Source organism: Oncorhynchus tshawytscha, linkage group LG09 (assembly GCF_018296145.1).
Source record: "Oncorhynchus tshawytscha isolate Ot180627B linkage group LG09, Otsh_v2.0, whole genome shotgun sequence".
Taxonomy (NCBI): domain Eukaryota; kingdom Metazoa; phylum Chordata; class Actinopteri; order Salmoniformes; family Salmonidae; genus Oncorhynchus; species Oncorhynchus tshawytscha.
This window is the reverse complement of record NC_056437.1, coordinates 55,550,283-55,575,746: the sequence shown is the minus strand read 5'-3', so window position 1 is coordinate 55,575,746 and position 25,464 is coordinate 55,550,283. Positions and strand designations below refer to the sequence as shown.

The 25,464-nt window shown below is 41.7% G+C and overlaps 1 protein-coding gene across 1 annotated transcript in view; it reads left to right on the top strand.

Moving 5' to 3' along the window:
* The first annotated feature begins 17,427 nt into the window (after positions 1–17,427).
* The window catches only part of LOC112258299 (ubiquitin domain-containing protein 2), a 73,591-nt gene continuing 65,554 nt past the window's right edge, over positions 17,428–25,464 (top strand). The window contains exon 1 of the mRNA XM_024432578.2: positions 17,428–17,661. Coding sequence (XP_024288346.1) covers positions 17,592–17,661 — 70 coding nt within the window. The 5' untranslated portion in view covers positions 17,428–17,591. The remainder of the gene's footprint in view (positions 17,662–25,464) is intronic.

The window sequence follows — 25,464 nt, the reverse complement described above, 5'->3', positions numbered from 1 at the left end:
AAAAGAGTGAACAGCTCGTGTGTGGGGTCTTTGATGATGCTGCGGTCCTTCCTCAGGCACCGTTTTGAGTAGATGTCCTGGATGGATGGATGGATGGGAGCACGGTCCCAGTGATGTACTGGGTCATTTTCACTACTTGTTGGAGAGCCTTGCGGTCGTGGACGGAGTAATACCGGTACCAGGCTGTGATGCAAACAGTCAGGACGCTCTCAATGGTGCAGCGGTAGTATTTGGAGAGGACCCGGGTGGCATGCCAAATTTCTTCAGCTGCCTTAGGAAGTAGAGACACTGTTGCGCCCTCTTTACAAGAGTGATGGCGTTGTTAGACCATGTCAATCCCTCTGTGATGTGGATGCTGATGAACTTAAAACTGCTGACTATCTCTACTGTAGTTCCATTGATCAAATCCAATTTTATTTGTCACATGCGCCGAATACAACAGGTGTAGACCTTACAGTGAAATGCTTATTTACAAGCCCTTAACCAACAGTGCAGTTTCAAGAAAATACCTAAAAAAAGTAAGAGATAAGAATAACAAATAATTAAAGAGCGGCAGTAAATAACAGTAGCGGGACTATATACAGGGGTACAGAGTCAATGTGCAGGGACACTGATGTTGAGGTAAAATTGTACATGTAGGTAGAGTTATTAAAGTGACTATGCATAGATAATAACAGAGATTAGCAGCAGTGTAGAGGGGGGGGCAATGCAAATAGTCTGGGTAGCCATTTGATTAGATGTTCAGGAGTCTGATGACTTGGGGGTAGAACCTGTTTAGAAGCCTCTTGGACCTAGACTTGGCGCTCCGGGTACCACTGGGCGTGCGGTAGCAGAGAGAACAGTCTATGACTAGGGTGGCTGGAGTCTTTGACAATTTCTAGGACCTTCCTCTGACACTGCCTGGTATAGAGGTCTTAGATGAAAGGAAGTTTGGCCCCGGTGATGTACTGGGCCGTATGCATTACCCTCTGTAGTGCCTTACGGTTGAAGACTGAAAAGTTGCCATACCAGGCAGTGATGCAACCGGTCAGGATGCTCTCGATGGTGCAGCTGTAAAACCTTTTAAGGATCTGAGGACCCATGCCAAATCTTTTCAGTCTCCTGAGGGGGAATAGGTTATGTCGGGCCCTCTTCACAACTGTCTTGGTGTGCTTGGACCATGATAGTATGTTGGTGATGTGGATTCCAAGGAACTTGAAGCTCTCAACCTGCTCCACTACAGCCTTGTCGATTAGAATGGGGGCGTGCTCGGTCATCCTATTCCTGTAGTCCACAATCATCTCCTTTGTCTTCATCACGTTGAGGGAGAGGTTGTTGTCCTTGCACCACACGATCAGGTCTCTGACCTCCTCCTCTGATGGTGTTGGAGTCGTGCCTGGCCGTGCAGTCATGAATGAACAGGGAGTACAGGAGGGGACTGAGCACGCACCCCTGAGGGGCCCCCCTGTTGAGGATCAGCATCGCGGATGTGTGGTTACCTACCCTTACCACCTGGGGGCGGCCTGTTAGGAAGTCCAGGATCCATTTGCAGAGGGAGGTGCTTAGTCCCAGAGTCCTTAGCTTAGTGATGAGCTTTGAGGGCACTATGGTGTTGAACACTGAGCTGTATTCAATGAATAGCATTCTCACATAAGTGTTCTTTTTGTCCAGGTATGAAAAGGCAGTGTGGAGTACAATACAGATTGCATCATCTGTGGATCTGTTTGGGGCGGTATGCAAATTGAGTGGGTCTAGGGTTTCTGGGATAATGGTGTTGATGTGAGCCATGGCCAGCCTTTCAAGGCATTTCATGGCTACAGACGTGAGTGCCACAGGTCGGTAGTCATTTAGGCAGGTTACTTTAGTGTTCTTGGGCACAGGGACTATGGTGGTCTGATTGAAACATGTTGGTATTACAGACTCAGACAGGGAGAGGATGAAAATGTCAGTGAAGACACTTGACAGTTGGTCAGCGCATGCTTGGAGTACACGTCCTGAGAATCTATCTGGCCGTGCGGCCTTGTGAATGTTGACCTGTTTAAATGTCTTACTCACATTGGCTACGGAGAGCATGATCATACAGTCATCTTGAACAGCTGATGCTGTTTCAGTGTTACTTGCTTCGAAGCAAGCATAGAAGTTATTTAGCTTGTCTGGTAGTTTCGTGTCACTTGGCAGCTCACAGTTGTGCTTCCCTTTCTACACTGTAATCGTTTTCAAGCCCTGCCACATCCGACGAGCATCGGAGCCGGTGTGGTACGATTAGATCTTAGTCCTGTACTGACGCTTTGCCTGTTTGATGGTTCATCGGAGGGAATAGCAGGACTTCTTATAAGCTTCCGGGTTAGAGTCTCGCTCCTTGAAAGAGGCAGCTCTACCTTTTAGCTCAGTGCCATAATCCATGGCTGCTGGTTGTGGCATGTACATACAGTCACTGTGGGGACGACCTCATCGATGCACTTACTGATAAAGCTGGTGACTGATGTGGTGTACTCCTCAATGCCATCGGAAGTATCCCGGAACATATTCCAGTCTGTTCTTGAAAAACAGTCCTGCAGTTTAGCACCTGCTTCATCTGACCACTTTTTTGTCACTTAAGTCACTGGTGCTTCCTGCTTTAATTTTTGCTTGTAAGCAGGAATCATGAGGATAGAATTATGGTCAGATTTGCCAAATGGAGGGCAAGGGAGAGCTTTGGGTTTCAGGTTATGTTCCCTCCTCTGCTGAAGTCAATAATCGACTCCTTTGTTGACATTACCAAGGGAAATCGATCTCTCTGAAGAAATTCAGATTTTCACTTTGAATATGCTGTAGACATAATCAATAATGGTTAGTGTACACATTTAACATTCTGTTTTCCACAGAAATATTACGTTAAAACTTAAATACATTGACAGGTTGTTAAATCAAATTAATTTCAACATAATAATCAGAACCATGAAAATGTGACAGAAATAGAAATTGAATAGAAATTATGTAACATTTTAAATTTGATTCGACATACTGTATGTTATTTGACATTGTTTCAATGTAGATATAATAAAATGGTATGTTTGAACCAACGTCATTGTTTCAACGTCATGCCATCAACCTAAATAAAGAGATTGAAGTCAAATGTGGAGCCACAGTCCAATGATTTCTGCTCTAACAGTGACTCCTACTGGTATATGAGGGGTAATGCACTTCATTGAGAATAAGTCTACCATCCAGAGTCGTATCGCTACAGTATGTACTCTGTTCAGTTCAGCTGAGCTATTATGTCAACCCACTTAAACATTGATCAGCTTCCATACCTATTTGAGTAGACTACCTAAATAACATTGAATAGTAGAAAGTCACTCCTCTAACTTTTCTTAAATCAAATAACATTTTATTGAATGCAACGGGTGTAGACTTTACAGTGAAATGCTTACTTACAAGCCCATTCCCCATTCCAAGAGTAAGAACATGTGACAAACATTTACTAAATAAAAAAGGAAATAGTAACACAATAAAAACAATAAAGTGGCTTTATACAAGGAGTACCTGTACCAAGTCAATGTGCAGGGGGATGAGGTTGTTGGGGTAATTGAGGTCATGCAGTATGTACATGTGAGTAGGGTTAAAAGGGACTAGGCGATCAGGAAATACAGTATAATAAACAGAGTAGCAGCAGTGCATGTGAAGTGTGAAAGTGTGTGTTGGAGTGTCAGTGTAGTATATGTGAGTAGAGTCTAGATAACAATTATGTCATTTGATCTTTATTTAACTAGGCAAACCAGATAAGAACAAATTCTTATTTACAATGACGGCCTAGGAAGAGTGGGTTAACTGGCTTGTTCATGGGCAGAACAACATATTTTTACCTTGTCAGTTCAGTGATTCAATCTAGCAACCTTTCGGTTACTGGCACAAAGCTCTTGTAAAGCGGTGCGTAACTGGTGGCAGGGAAGCCAGACGTAGGAGAGCAGAACTAGGTAGTAGCCGGAGCAGTTTAATCCAAAACCCAACAGCATAAAAATACAACAGAATATGTGTACAAAGAACCGACGCGCATCAATAAACATGTGCATGCACTTACAACAAACAATTCCACAGAAAGACATCGGGGGAACAGATGGTTATATACACAACAAATAATGAGGGAAATGGAAACCAGGTGTGTAGGAAAACAAGACAAAACAAATGGAAAATGAAAAGTGGATCGACGATTGCTAGAAGACCGGCGACGCCGACCGCCGAACGCCGCCCGAACAAGGAGAGGAAACGACTTTGGTGGAAGTCGTGACAGCTCTAACCACTAGGCTACCTGCCACTCCAATTAAGGTCAATAAATAAATAATAAACGTGGTCAATGTAAATTGTCAGGGTAGCCATTTGATGAAATTTTCATCAATCTTTAGGCTTGGGGAGCTGTTCAGGTGCTTTTTGGTTCCAGACTTGGTGCTCCGGTACCACGTGCCGTGCCGTAGCAGAGAGAACAGTCTATGGCTTGGGTGGCTGGAGTCTTTGACAATTGTTTGGGCCTTCCTCTGACACCTCCTGGTATAGAGGTCATGGATGGCAGGTGGCTCGGCCCCACTGATGTACTGGGCCATACGCACTACTCTCTGTAGTGCATTGGGGTCAGGATGCCGAGCATATGGCATACTCAAATCAAATCAAATCAAAATTTATTTGTCACATACACATGGTTAGCAGATGTTAATGCGAGTGTAGCGAAATGCTTGTGCTTCTAGTTCTGACAATGCAGTAATAACCAACAAGTAATCTAACTAACAATTCCAAAACTACTGTCTTATACACACAAGTGTAAGGGGATAAAGAATATGTACATAAAGATATATGAATGAGTGATGGTACAGAGCGGCATAGGCAAGATGCAGTAGATGGTATCGAGTACATACATATGAGATGAGTATGTAAACAAAGTGGCATAGTTAACGTGGCTAGTGATACATGTATTACATAAAGATGCAGTAGATGATATAGAGTACAGTATATATACATATGAGATGAATAATGTAGGGTATGTAAACATTATATTAGGTAGCATTGTTTAAAGTGGCTAGTGTTATATTTTACATCATTTCCCATCAATTCCCATTATTAAAGTGGCTGGAGTTGAGTCAGTGTGTTGGCAGCAGCCACTCAATGTTAGTGGTGGCTGTTTAACAGTCTGATGGCCTTGAGATAGAAGCTGTTTTTCAGTCTCTCGGTCCCAGCTTTGATGCACCTGTACTGACCTCGCCTTCTGGATGATAGCGGGGTGAACAGGCAGTGGCTCGGGTGGTTGTTGTCCTTGATGATCTTTATGGCCTTCCTGTAACATCGGATGGTGTTAGGTCTCCTGCATACCAAGCAGTGATGCAGCCAGTCAAGATGCTCTCAATGGTGCAGCAGTAGGAGCTGAGAATCTGAGGGCCCAACGCTGAGGGCCCTACGCTGGTTGAAATGAAATGAAAACAGTACTTGTTGATTACTTTTTTCAAATCCAATGTATTTTTCACATGGATTCCATGTCACAATATGTAGAAAAATTACATTGAAACAACGTTGATTCAACCAGTGGGTTGTACATCTTCTGACATAGTTATGGTGTTTGGATTCTTTGCTGCATCAACAGGGCAATTCAGGAAAAGCAGTGGGCGTCCACTAATGACGAACGTTTGGTCAGCGTGTTCAGATGCAAAAGTCTTCTCAATTACCTGACCACATATTTTTGAATCCATGGAAATGTGTCTTTGTTATGGTGGGTACACCGTGCAACAACACACTTTACTGTTGAACAGAAGTCCCAATATAACAGGCTTACTGCTATCCAATCAATGTGTTCAGCTACAAACAAGCTCTGTTCACAGTCCCTTTGTCAAAACGCTTGATGACAACATGGAAAGGACATGAGAAGGACATTATGACCGTATGTTACTAGTTAAATGAGGATGATTTGGCCCACAAAGGGGGCACATTATGTAACTAGAGATGGGGTTAAACTTGCTTCCCTTTAGCTGTCAAAAGAGGACATAGACTCCTATCTGTCCTATCATGCTCCCATTGATTGCATTTCACAGATAAAGTAGCAAACCATTACACCAAAGACAGTACAGTCTGAAGATACGCTAAAACTGCTTCTCCAATAGAAATCCCCGATCACACTTGTATGGGATGTCATGGCGATGTTGGCTAGCTAAGCTCATGCATAGAAAGACATCATCGGGTCTAACGGTTTTCTCGCGCCGAACTGCACATGTGCAGGCCATCAAATCAAAGTCACTCCTTCCATATAAAGTTGTTTTGATTCAAAAGATTAAAACAGGTCAGTTTGTCACTTTCATAAGGTTAGAGTAATACAATGTTCAACTACTTAAGACATTGGCACAAATCTAGGTTGTGCCTTTAGACATTGAGAAAATGAACAACAAGAGGAAGAACTCTTGACTTCTTTCATTGACATCTCAAACCTCAAACCCTGGCCTGGTCTGTTTGGTCTGTTTCGGAAAGCGTTCCCGGAAGTCTCGCAATGTTGCGCCTCTGAGTTTAAAAACTCTGTGATTACAGTGTTATCATCATAGAATTAGGAATTAAATCATATTCTTAGCCTATATACAATGTTGCTTTCAGTCCTGTAAATAACTGACAATAAATTGATATTGTAAAACAGATACATTAAATCCTTCCTGAACGATCTTAGACAGATATGTCCATGAGGCAATGTCACTGTTTGTGTTTGGTTAATATACTGTATCTGACTTCTTGCAATGCAGTTGTGAAGCTTTTTTCTGCATATGTTAGATAAAGTAGGGGAGTAATCTGCCCTCTCCAACTCTGCAGGATGAGAGTGAATTAATTAGATATAGAGCAGGAGATGTGAGGGCCTATTTTCGCCACCGGGGGACATTGAAACAGACAGCCAGCATCCTGGAGGGGCTGTTATTAAATCCTGGCTTCTTGTGTGAAAACAGCAGATTTATATGCACTGTCTGTGACACAGGTGTTTTTTGCTGCTGTGTGGCAGTGTGGAGCTTGTTTTGTACAACCAAACATAAGATCAAGACCAACGATGGAAAAGGCAACAAAAAGATAAGAAACTCTGGGCCTAGTCTACACGGTCAGGGTTAATACACACAAAGTATTGGTTCACAGAATCACTACATAATTCAAACGCTTTGCTTTGCCCACCGTCATTCACAGGGGAAATGAGAGCAAAGCTAACAACACTCACTGACATCTCTGGCCATTTGGGTAGTAGTCTGACACAGAGTGTAGTCTGACTAGACCCTGTGGCTTCCCCAACTAGGCTACTTACTTCTCTTCTTCCTTTACATCCTCCCTTGCTTTATGTAATGGATAGAATCTCTATTCAACTGGATGGATTTACTGATTTTTTTTTAGCCCTTTTGTTTCTCTAGTCCTCAAAATAATGTCATGGCTATTCACAGGCAACTATTATTTATTCTCTTAATGTTTAAAAAAGCAGAAAACTCTCAGAGTGTAACAGAGGCCCAGTCACATCAAATGCCATCTGAGTGGACATCACATTATCCACACTCATTCAGCCATTCATCATCAAACAGGAAGTGATTCACTGAAAGGAAACAATGGATGTGAGCCCTCAGCTCCTGTAGCCAGGGTCCTGGGACACGCTACTCACACAGCTGAATAGGTGCTTCCCATAATGTCCTTGGATATGACTATGCAATAAGAAGAATGACTGGCAGTGAGGATATGATAAGGATAAGCTGCTTACTGAATCAAAAACTGATTTTAAAGTACCAAGCATAAAGATTCAATCAAAGATCAAGCATGAGGCTTAGAAGATTGATTGTGTTATCTGGTTCTGAGTGTCACAATAATGAGTGTCGTAATGATAACTGCCTCCTTTTCTCTGATTGTCATGTGCGTCTTCTTTTCAGCTTGATACAAGTGTCTCTTGCAATGCAGCCACGACAGATCATTCTACTCTCTGCACGCTCGCTGGTTTGGGGCTTGTTGACTGGGGTAACTGTAGTTAAAACATAATAAAAAATGTACCACAACAGAAGTACATGAAAATTACAACACACAATATACTAATAATATTACAGATGTACCTGATATTAAAAAAACACATGTTTCCCTTTGTTCATTTCAGAGACAAATAATCCTGTTAAAAAAAAAAATGCTATACAGTATCCGCCTCACTCTCAAAGAAATAAGTAGTACTACTAGGTTTTACAAATTTTTAATATTGAAATGTACAAATGATCCATTTTGTGATATTAATATAATTATTTTGTATTTGTATTGTAATATGAGATCTGTATGTAAAACATGTACATTTGACATTTCAGTCATTTAGAAGATGATCTTATCCATTGCAATTTACAGTGAGTGCATTCATCTTAAGATACACTACATGACCATAAGTATGTGGACATCTCCCTTTTGACCGTCTCATTCCAAAATCGTGGGCATTAATATGATGTTGATCCCCCCTTTGCTGCAATAACAGCCTCCACTCTAGTAGAAGGCTTTCCACTAGATGTTGGAACATTGCTGCGGGGTCTTGCTTCCATTCAGCCACAAGAGCATTATCAATCAATCAATCAAATGTATTTATATAGCCATTTTTACATCAGCCGATGTCACAAAGTGCTGTACAGAAACCCAGCCTAAAACCAATAACAGCAAGCAATCAAGATGTAGAAGCACAGTGGCTAGGAAAAACTTCCTAGGTCGGGCATTGATGTTGGGCGATTAGGCCTGGTTCGAAGTCGGCGTTCCAATTCATCCCAAAGGGGTTGAGGTCAGGGCTCTGTGCAGAACAGTCAAGTTCTTCCACACTCACCATGCTGTGTTTTAATGTGTTGCTGCCATGCTATGTTGCAGTCTTAGGTCTCTCTTTATGTAGTGTTGTGGTGTCTCTCTTGACGTGATATGTGTTTTGTCCTATATTTTTATTTTGTTTTTTTTTATATTGAATCTCAGGCCCCCGTCCCCGCATGAGGCCTTTTGCCTTTTGGTAGGCTGTCATTGTAAATAAGAATTTGTTCTTAACTGACTTTCCTAATTAAATAAAGGTTAAATAAAAAAATACAAAATGACGGTGCCACGTTGAAAGTCATTGTGCTCTTCAGTAAAGCCATTCTACTGCCAATGTTTACATGGAGATTGCATGGCTGTGTGCTCGGTTTTATACATCTGTCAGCAACGGGTGTGGCTAAAATAGACGAATCCTCTAATTTGAAGGGGTGTCCAAATACTTTTGTATACAGTGCACTCGGAAAGAATTCAGACCCCTTGACTTTTTCCACATTTTATCACATTACAGACTTCTTCTAAAATTTATTAATAAAAAATAAAAAATTTACACTCAATACCCCATCCTTTTTGCTAATTTATCAAATAAAAAAAACCTGAAATATTACATTTACATAAGTATTCAGTCCCTTTACTCAGTACTTTGTTGAAGCAGCTTTGGCAGCGATTACATCCTTGAGTCTCTGGGTATGACGCTATAGGCTTGGCACACCTGTATAAGGGGAGTTTCTTCCATTCTTCTCTGCAGATCCTCTCAAGATCTGTCAGGTTGGATGGGGAGCGTTGCTGCACAGCTATTTTCAGGTCTCTCCAGAGATATTTGATCGGGATCAAGTCCAGGCTCTGGCTGGGCCACTCAATGACATTCAGAGACTTGTCCCGAAGCCACTCCTGCGTTGTCTTGGCTGTGTGCTTAGGGTCGTTGTCCTGTTGGATGGTGAACCTGCGCCCCAGTCTAAGGTCCTGAGCACTCTGAAGCAGGTTGTTATCAAGGATCTCTCTGTATTTAGCTCCGTTCATCTTTCCCTCGATCCTGACTAGTTTCCCTGTCCCTGCCGCTGAAAAACATCCCCACAGCATGATCCTGTCACCACCGCGCTTAACTGTAGGGATGGTGCCAGGTTTCTTCCAGAAGTGACGCTTGGCATTCAGGCCAAAGAGTTTAATCTTGGCATCATCAGACCAAAGAATCTTGTTCCTCATGGTCTGAGAGTCCTTTGGGTGCCTTTTGGCAAACTCCACGCGGGCTGTTATGTGCCTTTTGCTGTCTGGCCACTCTACCATAAAGGCCTGATTGGTTGTCCTTCTGGAAGGTTCTCCCATCTCCGCAGAGGAACTCAAGCACTATGTCAGAGTGATCATCGGGTTCTTGGTCACCTCCCTGAGCAAGGCCCTTCTCCCCCAATTGCTCAGTTTGGCCGGGTGACCAACTCTAGGAAGAGCCTTGCTGATTACAAACGTGGTCTATTTAGGAAGGATGGAGGCCACTGTGTTCTTGGGGACCTTCAATGCTGCAGAATTCTTTTGGTACCCTTCCCCAGATCTGTGCCTAGACACAATCCTGTCTCGGAGCTCTACGGACATTTCCTTTTACCTCGTGGCTTTGTTTTTGCTCTGAGATGCACTGTCTACTGTGGGACCTTATATAGACAGGTGTGTGCCTTTCCAAATCATGCCCAATCAATTGAATTTACCACAGGTCGACTCCAATCAAGTTGTAGAAACATCTCAAGGATGATCAATGGAAACAGGATGCACCTGAGCTCAATTTGGAGTCTCATAGCAAAGGGTCTGAATATATTTAATAAATGTGCAAACATTTTTTTTTAAACTGTGTTTTCATTTTGTCATTTTGGTATTGTGTGTAGATTGCTGAGAGAAAAATATGTATTTCATCCAATTTAGAATAAGGCTGTAACATAACAAAATGTGGAAAATGCCAAGGGGTCTGAATACTTTCCGAAGGCACTGTATATAGTGTTCCTAGGTTACAAAACCACATATCACAGTCAAATATACAGGATACGAACCTTCCATTCCAGCTAAACAGTGGATATATAGCTTTTGCCAGAAAATAACACATTTTCATACACATCATAAATCTATTATTAAAAAAATCTGAGAACAGTAATATTTTACACACACATGAAGGTACTCATAAGCAATCAGTTCTGATGAAATAACAAATGTGAAAGTGTTTTAGAAAGCGTTTTAATCTAGTCAAGTATCGACCAACTGATCAACAGTGGCAAAGATCCTCACGCCTCTCCTTAAACGCTAAGAGACCTCAAATAAATCAACACTTCTATTGATTGTGTTGATCATCAACCCTGTTCAAGCTGGAATGGGAGGATGAAGCCTGAGGGGTCTGTAGTTAATGTTTATCTTGAGATGTTGGTTAAAGGTGGAACAGATCAATTGAGTGACAGACTATTTTTAATCTTCATCTCTCTGCCCCCCCCCCCCACCCCCCACCACCCCACCCCCACCCGGGATTGAACCACTGTTCATGAGCCCACAGCTTGTCAATGGTTTATGTATAGTTTCACTGGTACAGATAGCCTAGCGGTTAACAGTGCTGGACCAGTAACTGAATGGTCACTGGTTTGAATCTCCAAGTCGACAAGGTGAAAGCTCTGTTGACGTGACCTTGAGCAAGACACTTAACCACAATTGCTCCTGTAAGTCGCTCTGGATAAGCATATCACTCTTAATGGAAATGAAATACAGAGATATGTAATCGACGTAAGTACCTGTGTTTATGAAGCATGTGAAACATTTTATTGTATTTTATTTGTCTGCTAAATTACTAAAATGTAGACCACCTTCAGAAATGATTCAGACCCATTGATCTATTCCGCATTTTGTTGTGCTACAGCCTCAATTCAAAAGGGACTACATTTGTTTTTTTTTCTTTCTCACCCATCAGCAGATAATACCCCATAATGACAAAGTGAAGACGTGATTTTAGAAATGTAGCAAATTTGATTATGATAATACACAGAATATCTCACTGACATACTGTAAATACGTGATCTGTGAGTCTTTCTCGAGTAAGTCTGTAAGAACTCTGCACACCTGGATTGTACAATATTTGCACATTATTCTTTTAAAAATTCTCAGAGCTCAGACTAGTTGGTTGTTGATTATTGCTATTTCAAGTCTTGCATTAGATTTTAGGTCAAAACTGTAACTAGGCCACTCAGGAACATTCAATGTCATCTAAGGTAAGCAACCAGTGTATATTTGGCCTTGTGTTTTAGGTTATTGTCCTGCTGATAGGTGAATTTGTCTCCCAGTGTCTCCAGGAAAGCAGTGAACCAGGTTTTCCTCTAGGATTTTGCCTGTGCTTACCTCTGTTCCTTTTACTTTTTATCCTAAATAACTCCCTAGTCCTTGCTGATCACAAGCATACCCCTAACATGATGCAGCCACAACCATGCTTGAGAATATGAAGAGTGGGGTGTGAATACTTTCTGAAGGCACTGTATATCGTCTGTAAATATCAGTGTCTAATCATGTAAACCATTAACTGATTGGGCTTTCTGGACTTGTCTGTGAAGTATTGTGAGTTATCCTTTGAGGGCAGGGTGCCAGGCTGTGTAGTTTTTACAACTTTTGTCCGTTTTACATCAACTTCCACAATGATTACTTGGTATTCTTCAATGGGTTTCAGCTGACATACAAACATCTTGACAAATGTTTGTTTTAAGCCCAGTGTTTGACACATTTCTATGATGCAAAGTTCTGCAATCCAGGTTTTTCTTTCAATAAATGGCAGACATGCAGGAGACTTTCTCGATCACCAATGTTTGCCTCAGGACACCAACACAAGGGGGCGCCATATAACAAGTTCAGAATCCATTCCATGTTTTGGTCTACTTTCTGTGGTAATGGAGGGTTTTCCTCAGTCAGTAATGAGTTATTGTTTAAATTGGGTGGAGGCATTGTCTCTGCAGCTAAAGGAATGCCAACCGCACCCACAGCATGAGCAGACAACATTATGATTTATTATTTTCAAATTAATGTTTTCATGCCTGATGGATATGGCACTCAATTACAGTGCTCGTTCACTCTTTCATTGCTTAGACTGTAATAAGCAATGCAAGGGAAGACCTTGGGAACATATTTCTGATGTCCGCTGTTCATTCTGTATGTTGCACCTCTAAGGAGAGTAAATGTAGGTCACTTCAAGGAATTTGACATTATCCTGTCAGTTGTGTCAATTTTGGAGTGTTACCCACATTCCAACGTTTACACGGAATCTCCAAGTGAATTCAACAGTCTATTGTCTTTAGTTGCTATGGCAAATAATCAGGTGAACTTGGCTCAGAGAAGGTTGGAAAACTTTGAGCCAACATTCCAGGATTTTCCTGGAGTTGTTGTAGATTATTCTAAATATTCTGATTTTCCAGCCTCTGGCTGCTCTTTTGTAATTATGTTGCAATAACATCTGCCTCATCAGTATTTTCTCACATACATTATACTGCTCTTTGTAAGGGACATATCTACGTTTATGGGAAGGGGGTTGTGTGTGTTTTTTTATGGGGCACAAGGGAAGGTAGTACATTTTCCCCCTGGTTTACATTCACCATTTTGCAGGTTTTACTATGTAATGTCTTCCATCGTAGCCAAATATCCTCATCTGCTTGCATGCACCTCCCCTGTCAAGGTGTTTTGGTACTCCCCATATGCACTAAGCCTTTCCATATGTTTACTATACTGTCTATCCTACCCTCTATACACCAATCATAGTGACAATAGTGGTAGGTGAATAGTTTGTCCAGATCTGCAATAGGGTAATTAGCAATCAGACCAAAGGTAAAATCATTCAAAGCTGCACCAATTTTCAATATAAATCCACAAGAACACAGAGGAAATGCTGATAGGCGGCGGAGAGGCCATCTGCGTCGTTTGTGCATGAAAGAACAGTGAAGACATGAGACACGCAGATCATAAAGCTCCCCTATTGATCTTGTTCCGGGACAATACATAGATTAGCCTACAACACCACAATGTAATGAATAATTGTATTCAGGCCTATATTTGGCCCAAACATAGACATCTAAAGTTGGCAACGATTTGGTCCGTTCTGGACCAAATCTAAACCAATCATAGACAAGTTTGGACAGCACAGCACAGTACAGTACAGAAGAGCACAGAAAAGTTAAGTGTACCCTACTTTACTCTAATCTACTCTACTGAACTAACATGTACTGTACTTCTACTTTATGGAATTAAACTCTACAGCACTGTACTCAACTAAATTAAACTATATTGTACTGTACTTTACTGAATAAACTCTAATGTACTGTACTGTACCACACTATACTGAAAAAGCTGTACTCTACCGTACCATACCGTACTGTAGTCAGGAGTGGGTAGGTTACTTTCTAAATGTAATCCAATACAATTACTAGTTACTTGTCCAAAATTGTAATCAGTAATGTAACTCTCTGATTGCATTCAGTTACTTTTAGATTGCTTTCCCCTCAAGAGGAATTAGAAGAAGACAAAAATATATGTTTTCAACTGAACGACATCTATTGCAGGATAAATCAATGTTAAAGTTTACATAGCTGGCCATATATGGATGTTAAATTTTCCTTTATGGGTTAGTTATGTAGGCTTCTTCTAATGCATCGCTTTCTACTACATATAATAATACAATTAAATTATATTGTTACATTAAAAGCCCAAGTATATCAGAATTCCACTCATTCCAATAAATGTTATGCCCCTTGATCTTCAAGAATAGGACTTGGAAATATGGAAGTATAGATTATCCAAATTGTTTTACCTGAGCATGACCCCAAAACGAAATACTTATTAGCCAGCCCTACTCCGTTGTTTATGATTTTGTTGTCATGGAGAACTGATTGGGATCAATTGATTCAAGTTTTAAAATAAATGCTGTGCTCATGGAATGGCATGCTTTGAGCACTACTTGAAAATAGCTGTTTACATGTGACAAATGAATGCCATATGCTGCATTTGCTATTGGCCTATTGTTGAACTTTTTGTTGGTGACACTTTTATATCTTGACAATATGCAGCTGTTTAAAGGGCAAACCCACAGGTGCAACAATAACAAAATGGTCTCTGTTTTGGTAAAATGCTGAGGGATGGGCATGGAGAAATGTAACCACTCTCAGATTAATAGGCAGAGCTATGGATGCAATGACTGACCATCCAAGATATCAAAATTGTTGTTTTAACCATGTTATGAGTCTATACAGTGTTTGTTTACATTTACAATGTTTACAAACATTGGAGAAATACATGCTTATATTTTGGGTTCTCATGGAGAGTGACAGTTGAACTAAGCTCATGAGGCATTTAAAAGTTATATTCTTCAAGAATCAATGGATATATATATATTAATATATAGTATATTTAATTTATAAGTCCAAAAATGGGATGTAGCAACTACAGATTGTGTCTTTAAGTGTATCAAAAATGTGCGAGTTTGAGCTTGTGTCCATTAGACCTATGGATTTTTTTGTGTTAATCTGCATGAATTAGATTAAAAGCCCCACTTATATTCCATAGGCTGGGATCCCCGCTATGCAGCTGTTGAAAGAGTGCATTTTTCAGTGGCTGTCCACTGGTTTAAAAAACAATGATTGACAGGCAGCTTAAACTTCTTGAATTTAACCATTATTGGGTTCAAATACAGATTTAGATGTGTGAACAGCCTACAAAAGCCTATTCCTGCTCTTTTCCATCAAACCCATTTGGTGTGTCATCATAGTGGTCTCTGATATGTGGTCAGACTTGCTCAGGTGGATCAAATTGACATGTGTCTTGTTTCAATGCTGATTTGAATGTCAATGAGAAAACAGAGAAGTGTCAAAGATTTTTTTCCGCAAACGTCCTTTCTGAATTTAAAAGTAATCCTCGAAATAATTATCTGGTTCTTCAAAAGTATCTGTAATCTGATTACAATATTTTTGCTGGTGACGTAACGGATTACAGTTACCGTTTTTTTGTGACCCATTACATGTAATCCGTTACTCCCCAACCCTGACTGTACTATAATATAATGTGCTCTACCTTACTAAACTAAAATATGTATCTTTGCTTATTGGGCGGGAGTAGGACAGTCTGGCTGTATTTTTACTTCTGATACTGAGATGCGCTGTCAATTGTGTACCATCATTCTCTCACGTCGTTTTATAATAATGTGCCCCCATAGGCCTATGTTACCAGCAGGCCAAGTTATTCAGGATGCGCAATATGCGTCCTCTCTGACCGGAGCGGCTATTTCTCGCGCACCTAGAGCCATAACGCCTCAATATAATCCAACTATTTTTCCTTTAACCTTTAAAATGTACAATTCTAGCATCCAAACTGTGCACCTGTCATTTGAGGAAAGGAAAGAGACATTAAGATCAAGATCAAGATCACTTTATTGGTCGATTGCATGCAAGGTCCAACGGAAATGTGTACTTTCTGTTTGTTGAGATTGATACACTCTAGGCCTATTTGATTGTGGTGTTGAAAACTCAAACCATGATGTTGAAGTGCCCGAAATCGGTAATCGGTATGGAGTTATGTATTGCTTATTGGTTGTGTGTGGTGCATTGGCACAGAAACCTGTTAAAATAATAATTAGAAATATAGCATCAAAATGTTGAAAATCTGATTCACCCCTAGCTGATAAATATTTGCAGTCATCTCTGATTGTATTGTAATGAGACAGACAGGGAGAGAGTTCATGGTGGTCGGCGAACCTTCACCCTTCTGGCCCATAGCCTTGCGTAGCATCGACAGTGCCACAAAAGCAAGTTCACGTGGAAAAGTCGATATCCGCATTTAAACACAGTGTCGCTACAGTCAGGGGTGTCATGTACTCATTATTTTAGAGGGGGCACAATGTACATGAGGATGCTTTTTTAAAACACCAGAAACACCCTTTTTCTTGCAATCTGGTGCCATAATCATTATGGCTAAACTGAAATTGAGAAAACAGTGTAGAATTTTAGCAACCAGGAAATTATAGAATGATTTCCACTAGATAACACAGCCACAAAGTCAGAACAGCTTTCCGATTTTGACAACAGATGCTGCTCTGGCAGGAGAAATCAATAGGCGATTATCACAACCAATCACAACACTGGCGGGTAAGTAATACTGTTTAACACTATCATAATGCCAAATATATTATGGACATTTTCTGAAATTGCAATGCAAAAATGTAAATAAGCACCTTTAATTCAACGGGCTCCCATGTGGTGCAGGGGTCTAAGGCACTGCATCTCAGTGCAAGAGGCATCACTACAGTCCCTGGCTGAAACACATCTGGCAGTGATTGGGAGTCCCATAGGACGGTACACAATTGTTTGGCTGGGGTAGGCTGTCATTGTAAATAAGAATGTGTTAAATTTAGTTAAATTTAGTTAAATTTAGTTAAATCTAGTTAAATTTAAAAAAGGGGGGAGGGGGTGCAATTATTATTATTTTTTACAGTAGAAGGGGAGTTTCATGTGAAAATATGTTTTAAGGTGGGGAGGTGTTTTTTTTTTTAATGACACCTGGAGTTGGACCTTATAGATTGAACCTGTTCCCATCTCAGTTACACTATGCTGAGTGGTTTCCCAGAGTCTTCTCCCTTTGTCCTCCTCTCTCCCCCGCCCATTCCTTACCTATATTTCTCCCTTTCTCAGTCCCCCTCTTTTCTTCGTGAGAAGCAGTCACCTTGTGATGTGTGCTCACTCCGCCTCTTCCCAGCGGATGCTCGCTCCCTGTCAATTTATTTTCTGAGATGAAGAGTTGAGGAAGGGGGAAAAGAAAACAAGAGGGTCTGCGGGGGTAGCGCAGTTAAAACATCCATGGGTGGTTGTGTGGGCAGTCACCATGATTCTTCAGGCAGTCTAAACGAAAACTCTGACGGAACTGGAGGTAGGAAATAAGTTACATAACGTCGGGGTGGTATTTGGTCTGTAGTCGGTGCTTTTTGGTACATGCCAATTTCATGCGTCTTGCCTCCGGGTGTCTTCCTTTATTACAGCCGCCTAGAACATCGTGGCGGCCACGACTTTTCAGCTCGATAGCCCATCTGGCCCCGTGCTAATAGCTTCATAGCTAGGCAACATTTTATGATCTTGAAGATGCCTACTGTTCGGTGTTAAATGACTGCCTTTGTCTGCTTTGAATGAAGGCGTTTGATGTTGTAGTTAGCCAGCCGGTTAGCATGCTAGCTAGCTATCTTGCTACATAATACGTCAAATGTGGGTCACCGTTTTGGCTCAAGAATGTATAAAATCATAATGGTCAACACAAACAACAATAATGCTTTGTAGTGTTCTCAGATGCATTTTTTTTTGCAATCCTGTAGCCTAATTCTGTTTCAATTTCATGCGTCTTTTTTTGGGGGTCGACATTCTAAAGTGGGGGAGCGTACAATTTTTATTCTCAACTAACTGCAGGACTCAAGAGGATGGGGGAGTTGCACCAAAAACACCGGTGGTGGTGGGTCTAGATTTCGAGAGAACGCCACCGCTTGGCCCGTTCACGTCTCCATTAACTGTACTTTATCTCTGTATTCAACATGAACCAATATCTGCATATCTCAGTGACGCATAGTTGATGTTTTTTTTGCTGCCACCGTGTTCATTCGTGTAGCACACTGTATCCAAGGCTTTGTGAATGAGAGGCTGGTATTAATCTGCTGGTTGGTCTCCTATGACCAACGTTGGTCTCCTATGACCCTCGGGTCCCTACTTCACGTTGTTGTTTCCTCACCTAGTCGGGATTTCCGGTGTCTAATGTTGCATATGTTGTTATTGTTATGATTGTAACGTGGTTTGATTGAGCTTGTGGTTGCGGGGATGAGGCTTGTACAGGCACACAAAGAAGAAGTGTAAATGTTGTCTCCTTGCATAGATAACCGGTATCTTCTTCATGTTTGCATGGCACACCGAGGCAATGCACTTGTCCCTGAGGTGGGCCTCCCAATGCAACAGTGTCTTGGGATCACTGTGTTACCACATGTTATTAGGCCCACACTGTTATATTGCTATAACCAGGAGGCAAAGTTTTAGCCTGGGTACCTGTTAGCTAAACTAACATTTCACTCCTTGCCATGAGGAGTTGGCAAGAGCGCAGAAGCAGACTGGCATGCACCCAGGCTAGTGATGTTTGTGTTGTCACCAAATGTACACTGCTGAACATTTGTGGAGCTAATGTAACTTGCAACTGTCAAGATTCTACATATTAATGTAGAGCAAGATAGGGATTCATCCAGGAAAAGGCTTAACCCAGGGGGGTTGTTCTATATGAATTCAATCACATTCTGACTGCACCCCTTTTGATTTGACAGAACCTTCCAAACATGTTTGTCCATGGTAGAAGTGGTCAGAAAGTGACTTTTTGGACCTGAAAACCAAAACATTCAGGAGATGGGGGTGCTCAAAGTTGACCTATTTTCCATATCCCACCCTACCATGAGACATCTGTCTTAGTCCCTGAAAAATATAAACAGTTGAGTTTTATATAAATTGAAAGTTTACAGACAGGGTTGTCAAAATATTCTATGATTTTGTTTGAACCAAGTTTTTAAATAAATGTCATGTTTTTTTATTTATTTAAAGGGCCAATCCAGAGTTCAAACAACAACAAAGCCATCACTCCACCCCTAGTTTTGGTAAATAGCTGAGGGAGAGAAATAAAACCACTCTCAAATTCATAGACAGAGCAATGGATGTAAGGACTGACCATCCATGAGATCAAAATGATTCAGTTTTAACCATGTAGCAGAACGAGCTCTCTTTTAGTGGTACGTTCTAATGCCTTGATTCCATCCGAAATACACAGCAAAATTATTGAATACTACTTTAACGACTTTATCTCCCAGATTGGTAAAAATGAGTTGCGGTATTGAGGAGAAAGATTCAGTGTGGTGTTTTGGATATCGTCCAGGCCTATTTGATAATATCATTTTTTAATATTAAACCTGTCTTCTCTTGAGATTAAAGCCATATTTAGAGTTTTACTGCAAGATATGAATTGTTACAATGATGTTTGTTCTTCAAATGATGTATTTTATTGACTCTGCGGCTGTGGACACTTAGGGTAAGGAAACCAATTTGTAATTTGGGTGAACTATCCCTTTTAACACTTTGGCCTGTCAATCAATCACTTTGGGTGGGACTGTCAGTGAGTGGGCAGGATGTTTGAGTCAAAGTGGCAGGTCTGAAAGCCTACCAAATCAATCACTTAATCTAGCCAGAAAACTAGTCTAATCTATTCTTTGAATTTCATTTATTGTGGTAAAAACCTAAGAAAAAAGGTTGTGTTCTGTCAAGTACACATGAATTCCCCGTTGAGAACAATATAGAATTGCAGGAAAATGGTTTTAAAATTGCTAAAACAAGTCACTTTAGCAATCACTAGCAAGTCTCGACGTGGGCTTAGAATTCTAGGACAATACAAACAAGATATTTGGTTTACTTGTCCCTATGCGATACAGTAACGGAGAAGGGCAACATCTTACGAGTTCCAACTTTGCTATATAGTTAGTTTTGTGTTTATCTTTTCTTTTTTTGTACTATTATCACACTTGACCGCCAAGCACTTCTCGACATCAGATCGACAGTTACTAACCTCAATTTCTACTTCCACTACAACTCGGCCTCAGCTGTTCCACTGTTCGTACCGGACCCTATTCCTTTGTTCCATGGGCTAGACGAGGTGGAGTCCTGGTGAAATTGTGGCGAAGAGAGAATCAAATGGCATTCCCCTCAGTTATATTGGCAAATGTCCAGTCACTCGAGAATAAGATGGGAGACTCTCGACCGAAGCTTGTCCATCAGCGAGACTTGAAAAGTCGCAATATTATGTCTTACTGAGACGTGGCTGGTTGACAACGCTATGCACGTAGTACTCAGTAGATTCTTCATGCAGCGACAGAATCGAACGGCCCGGCTTCAGGGAAGTTAAAAGGAGGTAGTTTTTTTTTTCTCTTTTTCTTTTCCTCATAAATAACAACTGTTGTTCTGCTTCAATTGTGAAGGAAATCTTGAGCTTTTGCTCACCTGATATAGAATACCTCATGGTAAGCTGCAGACCTTTTTTATCTACCAAGAGAGTTCTCATCTGTAATTATCACTGTTGTCTACATCCCTCCACAAGCCAACACCACTCTGGCACTCAACAAACTGTATGGGGCCCTAAACAAACAAGAAACCGCTCACCCGGAGGCAATGTTTTGGTGGGCGGAGACTTTAACACGGGGAGACTTAAAACCGCCCTACTTCACTTCTACCAACAAGTCTCCTGCGCCACTAGGGGCACTAAATACCACTTTTATTCTACCGACAGAAGCGCATACAATGTCTCTCCCCTCGTTCTCTCTTTGGAACATTTGACCATGACTCCATTTTCCTGCTTCCTGTTTACAAACAAAAGCTCAAACAGGAAGTACCAGTGATATGCTCAATACGGAAGTGGTCGGATGAAGCAGACGCGTTGCTTCAAGACTGTTTTGCTAGTACAGACTGGGATATGTTCCGGGATTCATCCGATTTCATTGAGGAGTTTACCGCAATAGTCACAGGCTTCATCAAAAAGTGCATAGACAATGTCATCCCCGCAGTGACTATATGAACGTATCCAATCCAAAAACCATGGATTACAGGCAATATCCACACAGGGCTAAAGGCTAGAGCTACCGCTTACAAGGAATGGGACAAGGACGTATTCAAGACCTCTGACCTCCGAGACATCAAACGTGCAAAAGGACAATATAGGAGGAAGGTCAAATCCTATTACACCGGCTCTGACGTTCGTCGTATGTGGCTGGGCTTGCATTTGATAACTGATTACAAAGGGAAACCCAGCCACGAGTTCTGCGTCACTGGGCAACTCCTAAATTCCCTTTATGCTCGCTTCGAGGAATATAATAGTCTGCCTTGCGTGGAATGCCCCTGTTTTTCCCAGATGACTATGAGCTCTCTCTCTCTGTGGCCGATTTGTGAGCAAACCGTTTACACAGGTTAACACACAAGGCTGAGACTGAATACCACAGGGCTGAGACTGAATACCACAGGGCTGAGACTGAATACCACAGGGCTGAGACTGAATACCACAGGGCTGAGACTGAATACCACAGGGCTGAGACTGAATACCACAGGGCTGAGACTGAATACCACAGGGCTGAGACTGAATACCACAGGGCTGAGACTGAGACTGAATACCACAGGGCTGAGACTGAATACCAAGGCCCTTTCTCAAAGCATGCGCAGACCAGCTGTCAGGCGTCTTCCTAGACATTTTCAATCTCTCCTTGTCTCAGTCTGTAATCCCAACGTTTCAAGCTGACCACCCTGTTCCCAAGAAGTCTAACTTAACCTGCTTAAAGGACTATCGCCCTGTTGCACTCGCATATGTAATGATGAAGTGCTTTGAAAGGCTGGTCATGACACACATCAACACCATCATCCCAGACACCCTGGACCCACTCCAATTAGCATACTGTCCCAACAGATCCACAGATGACACAATCTCAATTGCACTTCACACCACCCTCTCCCACCTGGACAAGAGAGGAAATAACTATGTGAGAATACTGTTCATAGACTACAGCTCAGCATTCAACACCATACTCCCCTCAAGCTCATCACCAAGCTAGGGACCCTGGGACTGAACTAACAGGCTCCGAGACAGCTTCTACCCTCAACCCATAAGACTACTAAATAGCCAGACTACTAAATAGTTTGGGTACCATTAATAGACTATCTTGCACTGACCCTACACACACTCTCACTAGACTATATACATATACTGTACACACACACTACATTGACACTGCCACACACATTCACTACATACGCAAGCACACACACATACAAACACACATGCATACACCATTTTTAAAAATGTAACTAGGCACGTCAGTCAAGAACAAATTCTTATTTACAATGACGGCCGACCAAAAGGCAAAAGACCTACGGGGGCTGGGATTTAAAAAATTATAAAAAGACAAAACACACATCACGACAAGAGACAACACAACACTACATAAAGAGAGACCTAAAGACAACAACACACCAAGGCTGCAACACATGTCAACGCGGTAGTAGCACAAAACATCGTCGAACATTATTGGGCACAGACAACAGCACAAAGGGCAAGAAGGTATAGACAACAATACATCACACAAAGCAGCCACAACTGTCAGTGAGTATCCATGATTGTGTCTTTTGAATGAAGAGATTGAGATAAAACTGTCCAGTTTGAGTGTTTGTTGCAGCTCGTTCCAGTCACTAGCTGCAGCGAAATGAAAAGACGAGCGACCCAGGGATGTGTGTGCTTTGGGGACCTTTAACAGAATGTGACTGGCAGAACGGGTGTCTCTGTAATCTAGCATGGGTAGGATGATCATTTGAATCAGGGTTAGTTTGGCAGCTGGGGTGAAAGAGGAGCTACTACGATAGAGGAAACCAAGTCTAGATTTAACTTTAGCCTGCGGCTTTGACAGTACACTGTCCTCTCAGCACATGTCTAGCCATACTCCCAAGTACTTATCTGAGGTGGCTACCTCAATCTCTAAACCCTCAGAGGTAATAATCACACCTGTGGGGAGAGGGGCATTCTTCTTACCGTTCTTACCAAAATGTGTATATATATTCTTTAAACAATAGCACATTTTACATAGGTATTCAGACCCCCTTTTTTCTCCCCAATTTCTATCTTGTCACATCACTGCAACACCCCGACAGGCTTGCGAAGGTGGAGTCATGCAACCTCCGACACATGACCAGCTAACTGCGCTCCTTAAAACCTGCCAGCTTAACCCGGAAGCCAGCCGCACCAATGTGTCGGAGGAAACACCGTTCAACTGGTGCCCTGGTCAGCCTGCAGGCACCTGGCCCACCACAAGGAGTCGCTAGGGCACGACGAGCCAAGTAAGGCCCAAACCCTCCCTTAACCCGGACAACGCTGGGCGAATTGTGCTCTGTCCTATGGGAGTCATGGCACAGTCCGGGAATGAACCCAGGTCTGTAGTAATGCCTCTAGCACTGCTATGCTGTGCCTTAGACCGCTGCGCCACTCGGGAGGCCCTGATGCTGCAAGCTTGGCACACCTGTATATGGAGAGTTTCTCCCATTCTCTGCAGATCTTCTCAAGCTCTGTCAAGGTGGATGGGGAGCACCGCTATTTTCAGGTCTCTCCAGAGATGTTTGATGGGGCTCAAGTCCAGACTCTGGCTGGGCCACTCAATGACATTCAGAGACTTGTCCCGAAGCCACTCATGTGTTGTCTTGGCTGTGTGCTTAGGGTCGTTGTCCTGTTGGAAGGTGAACCTCCACCCCAGTCTGAGGTCCTGAGCACTCTGTAACAGGTTTTCATCAAGGATCTCTCTGTACTTTGCTCCATTCATTTTTCTCTCTCCCAGTCGATGCCTCTGAAAAACATCCCCACTGGCTCATTATCCACCCTCCATCCCAGAAGCCCGGAAGGGATGACAGAGCCAAGCCAATGGGTTCGTAGCTACTGAACTCCACAGCACACACACTGCTGAATGTATTCTTTTCTCTTGCTTTGTTTTCTCTTTTCCATATTATGTCTATCTCTGATAAGCTACCCAGGAAAGGGCTTAAAATAGCCCATATGTAGCCTTAGAAATAAGGTTCATGAAATCAATAACTTTCTAACATCAGATATATTAATATATTAGCCATTTCTGAGACTTGGTTAGATAATTCATTTGATGCTACAGCAGTAGCAATATAACATCTATATAAGAGACATAAATGCTTATGGGGGAGGTGTTGCTGTATATATTCAGAGCCACATCCCTGTAATGCCTAGAGAAGATCATGTGTTATTGAAGTGTTGTGGTTGCAGGTTCACTTGGCACATCTAAAGCCTTTTCTTTTGGAGTGTTGCTATAGGCCACCAAGTGCTAACAGTCAGGATCTAAGTAATGTGTGAAATGCTTGATAGTATGTGATGTAAACCAAGGGGTCTACTTTCTCGGGGGCCTGAATATTGACTGGTTTTCATCAAGCTGTCTGCTCAAGAGGAAGCTTCTCACTGTAACCAGTGCTTGTAATCTGGTTCAGTTTATTAATAAAACTACCAGGGTGTTTACAAACACTACAGGAACAAGATCATCCACATGTATCGATCACATTTGTAGAACTTTGTTCTAAAGCTGTACCCGTACCCATTGGATGCAGTTATCACAATGTAGTGACTATATCCAGGAAAGCCAAAGATAATACAACATATTTTTGCTGTGACTTTTATGTGGATGATGTTTAAAAATATTTGTTGCTCTGATGTGATTAATCAGGAGAATCCAGATGCTGCACTTGAGGAATTTATGGAATTCTTCTTCCAATTATTGAGAAACATGCACCTGTTAGGAAACTGACTGTTAGAACTGGGTTGATGATAAATGGAAAAACTGTTTGGTTGAAAGAGATGGGGCAAAAGGAGTGGCTGAGTCTGGCTGGCACTCTGACTCGCTGACTTACTGCAAATTGAGAAATGATGTGACTACACTGTATTATGAATCCAAGATGAGTGATAGAAAAACAACTTTGGAGTACTTTAAATTAAATTTTTTGAAAATTCAAATTGAACTCCATCGTTCATCGAATCAGATGGCTTATTCACCGAACCATTTGTTTTTGCCAATTATTTGAATGATCGTGTCATTGGCAAAGTGGGCAAACATTGAGGTTTCGTATCCAT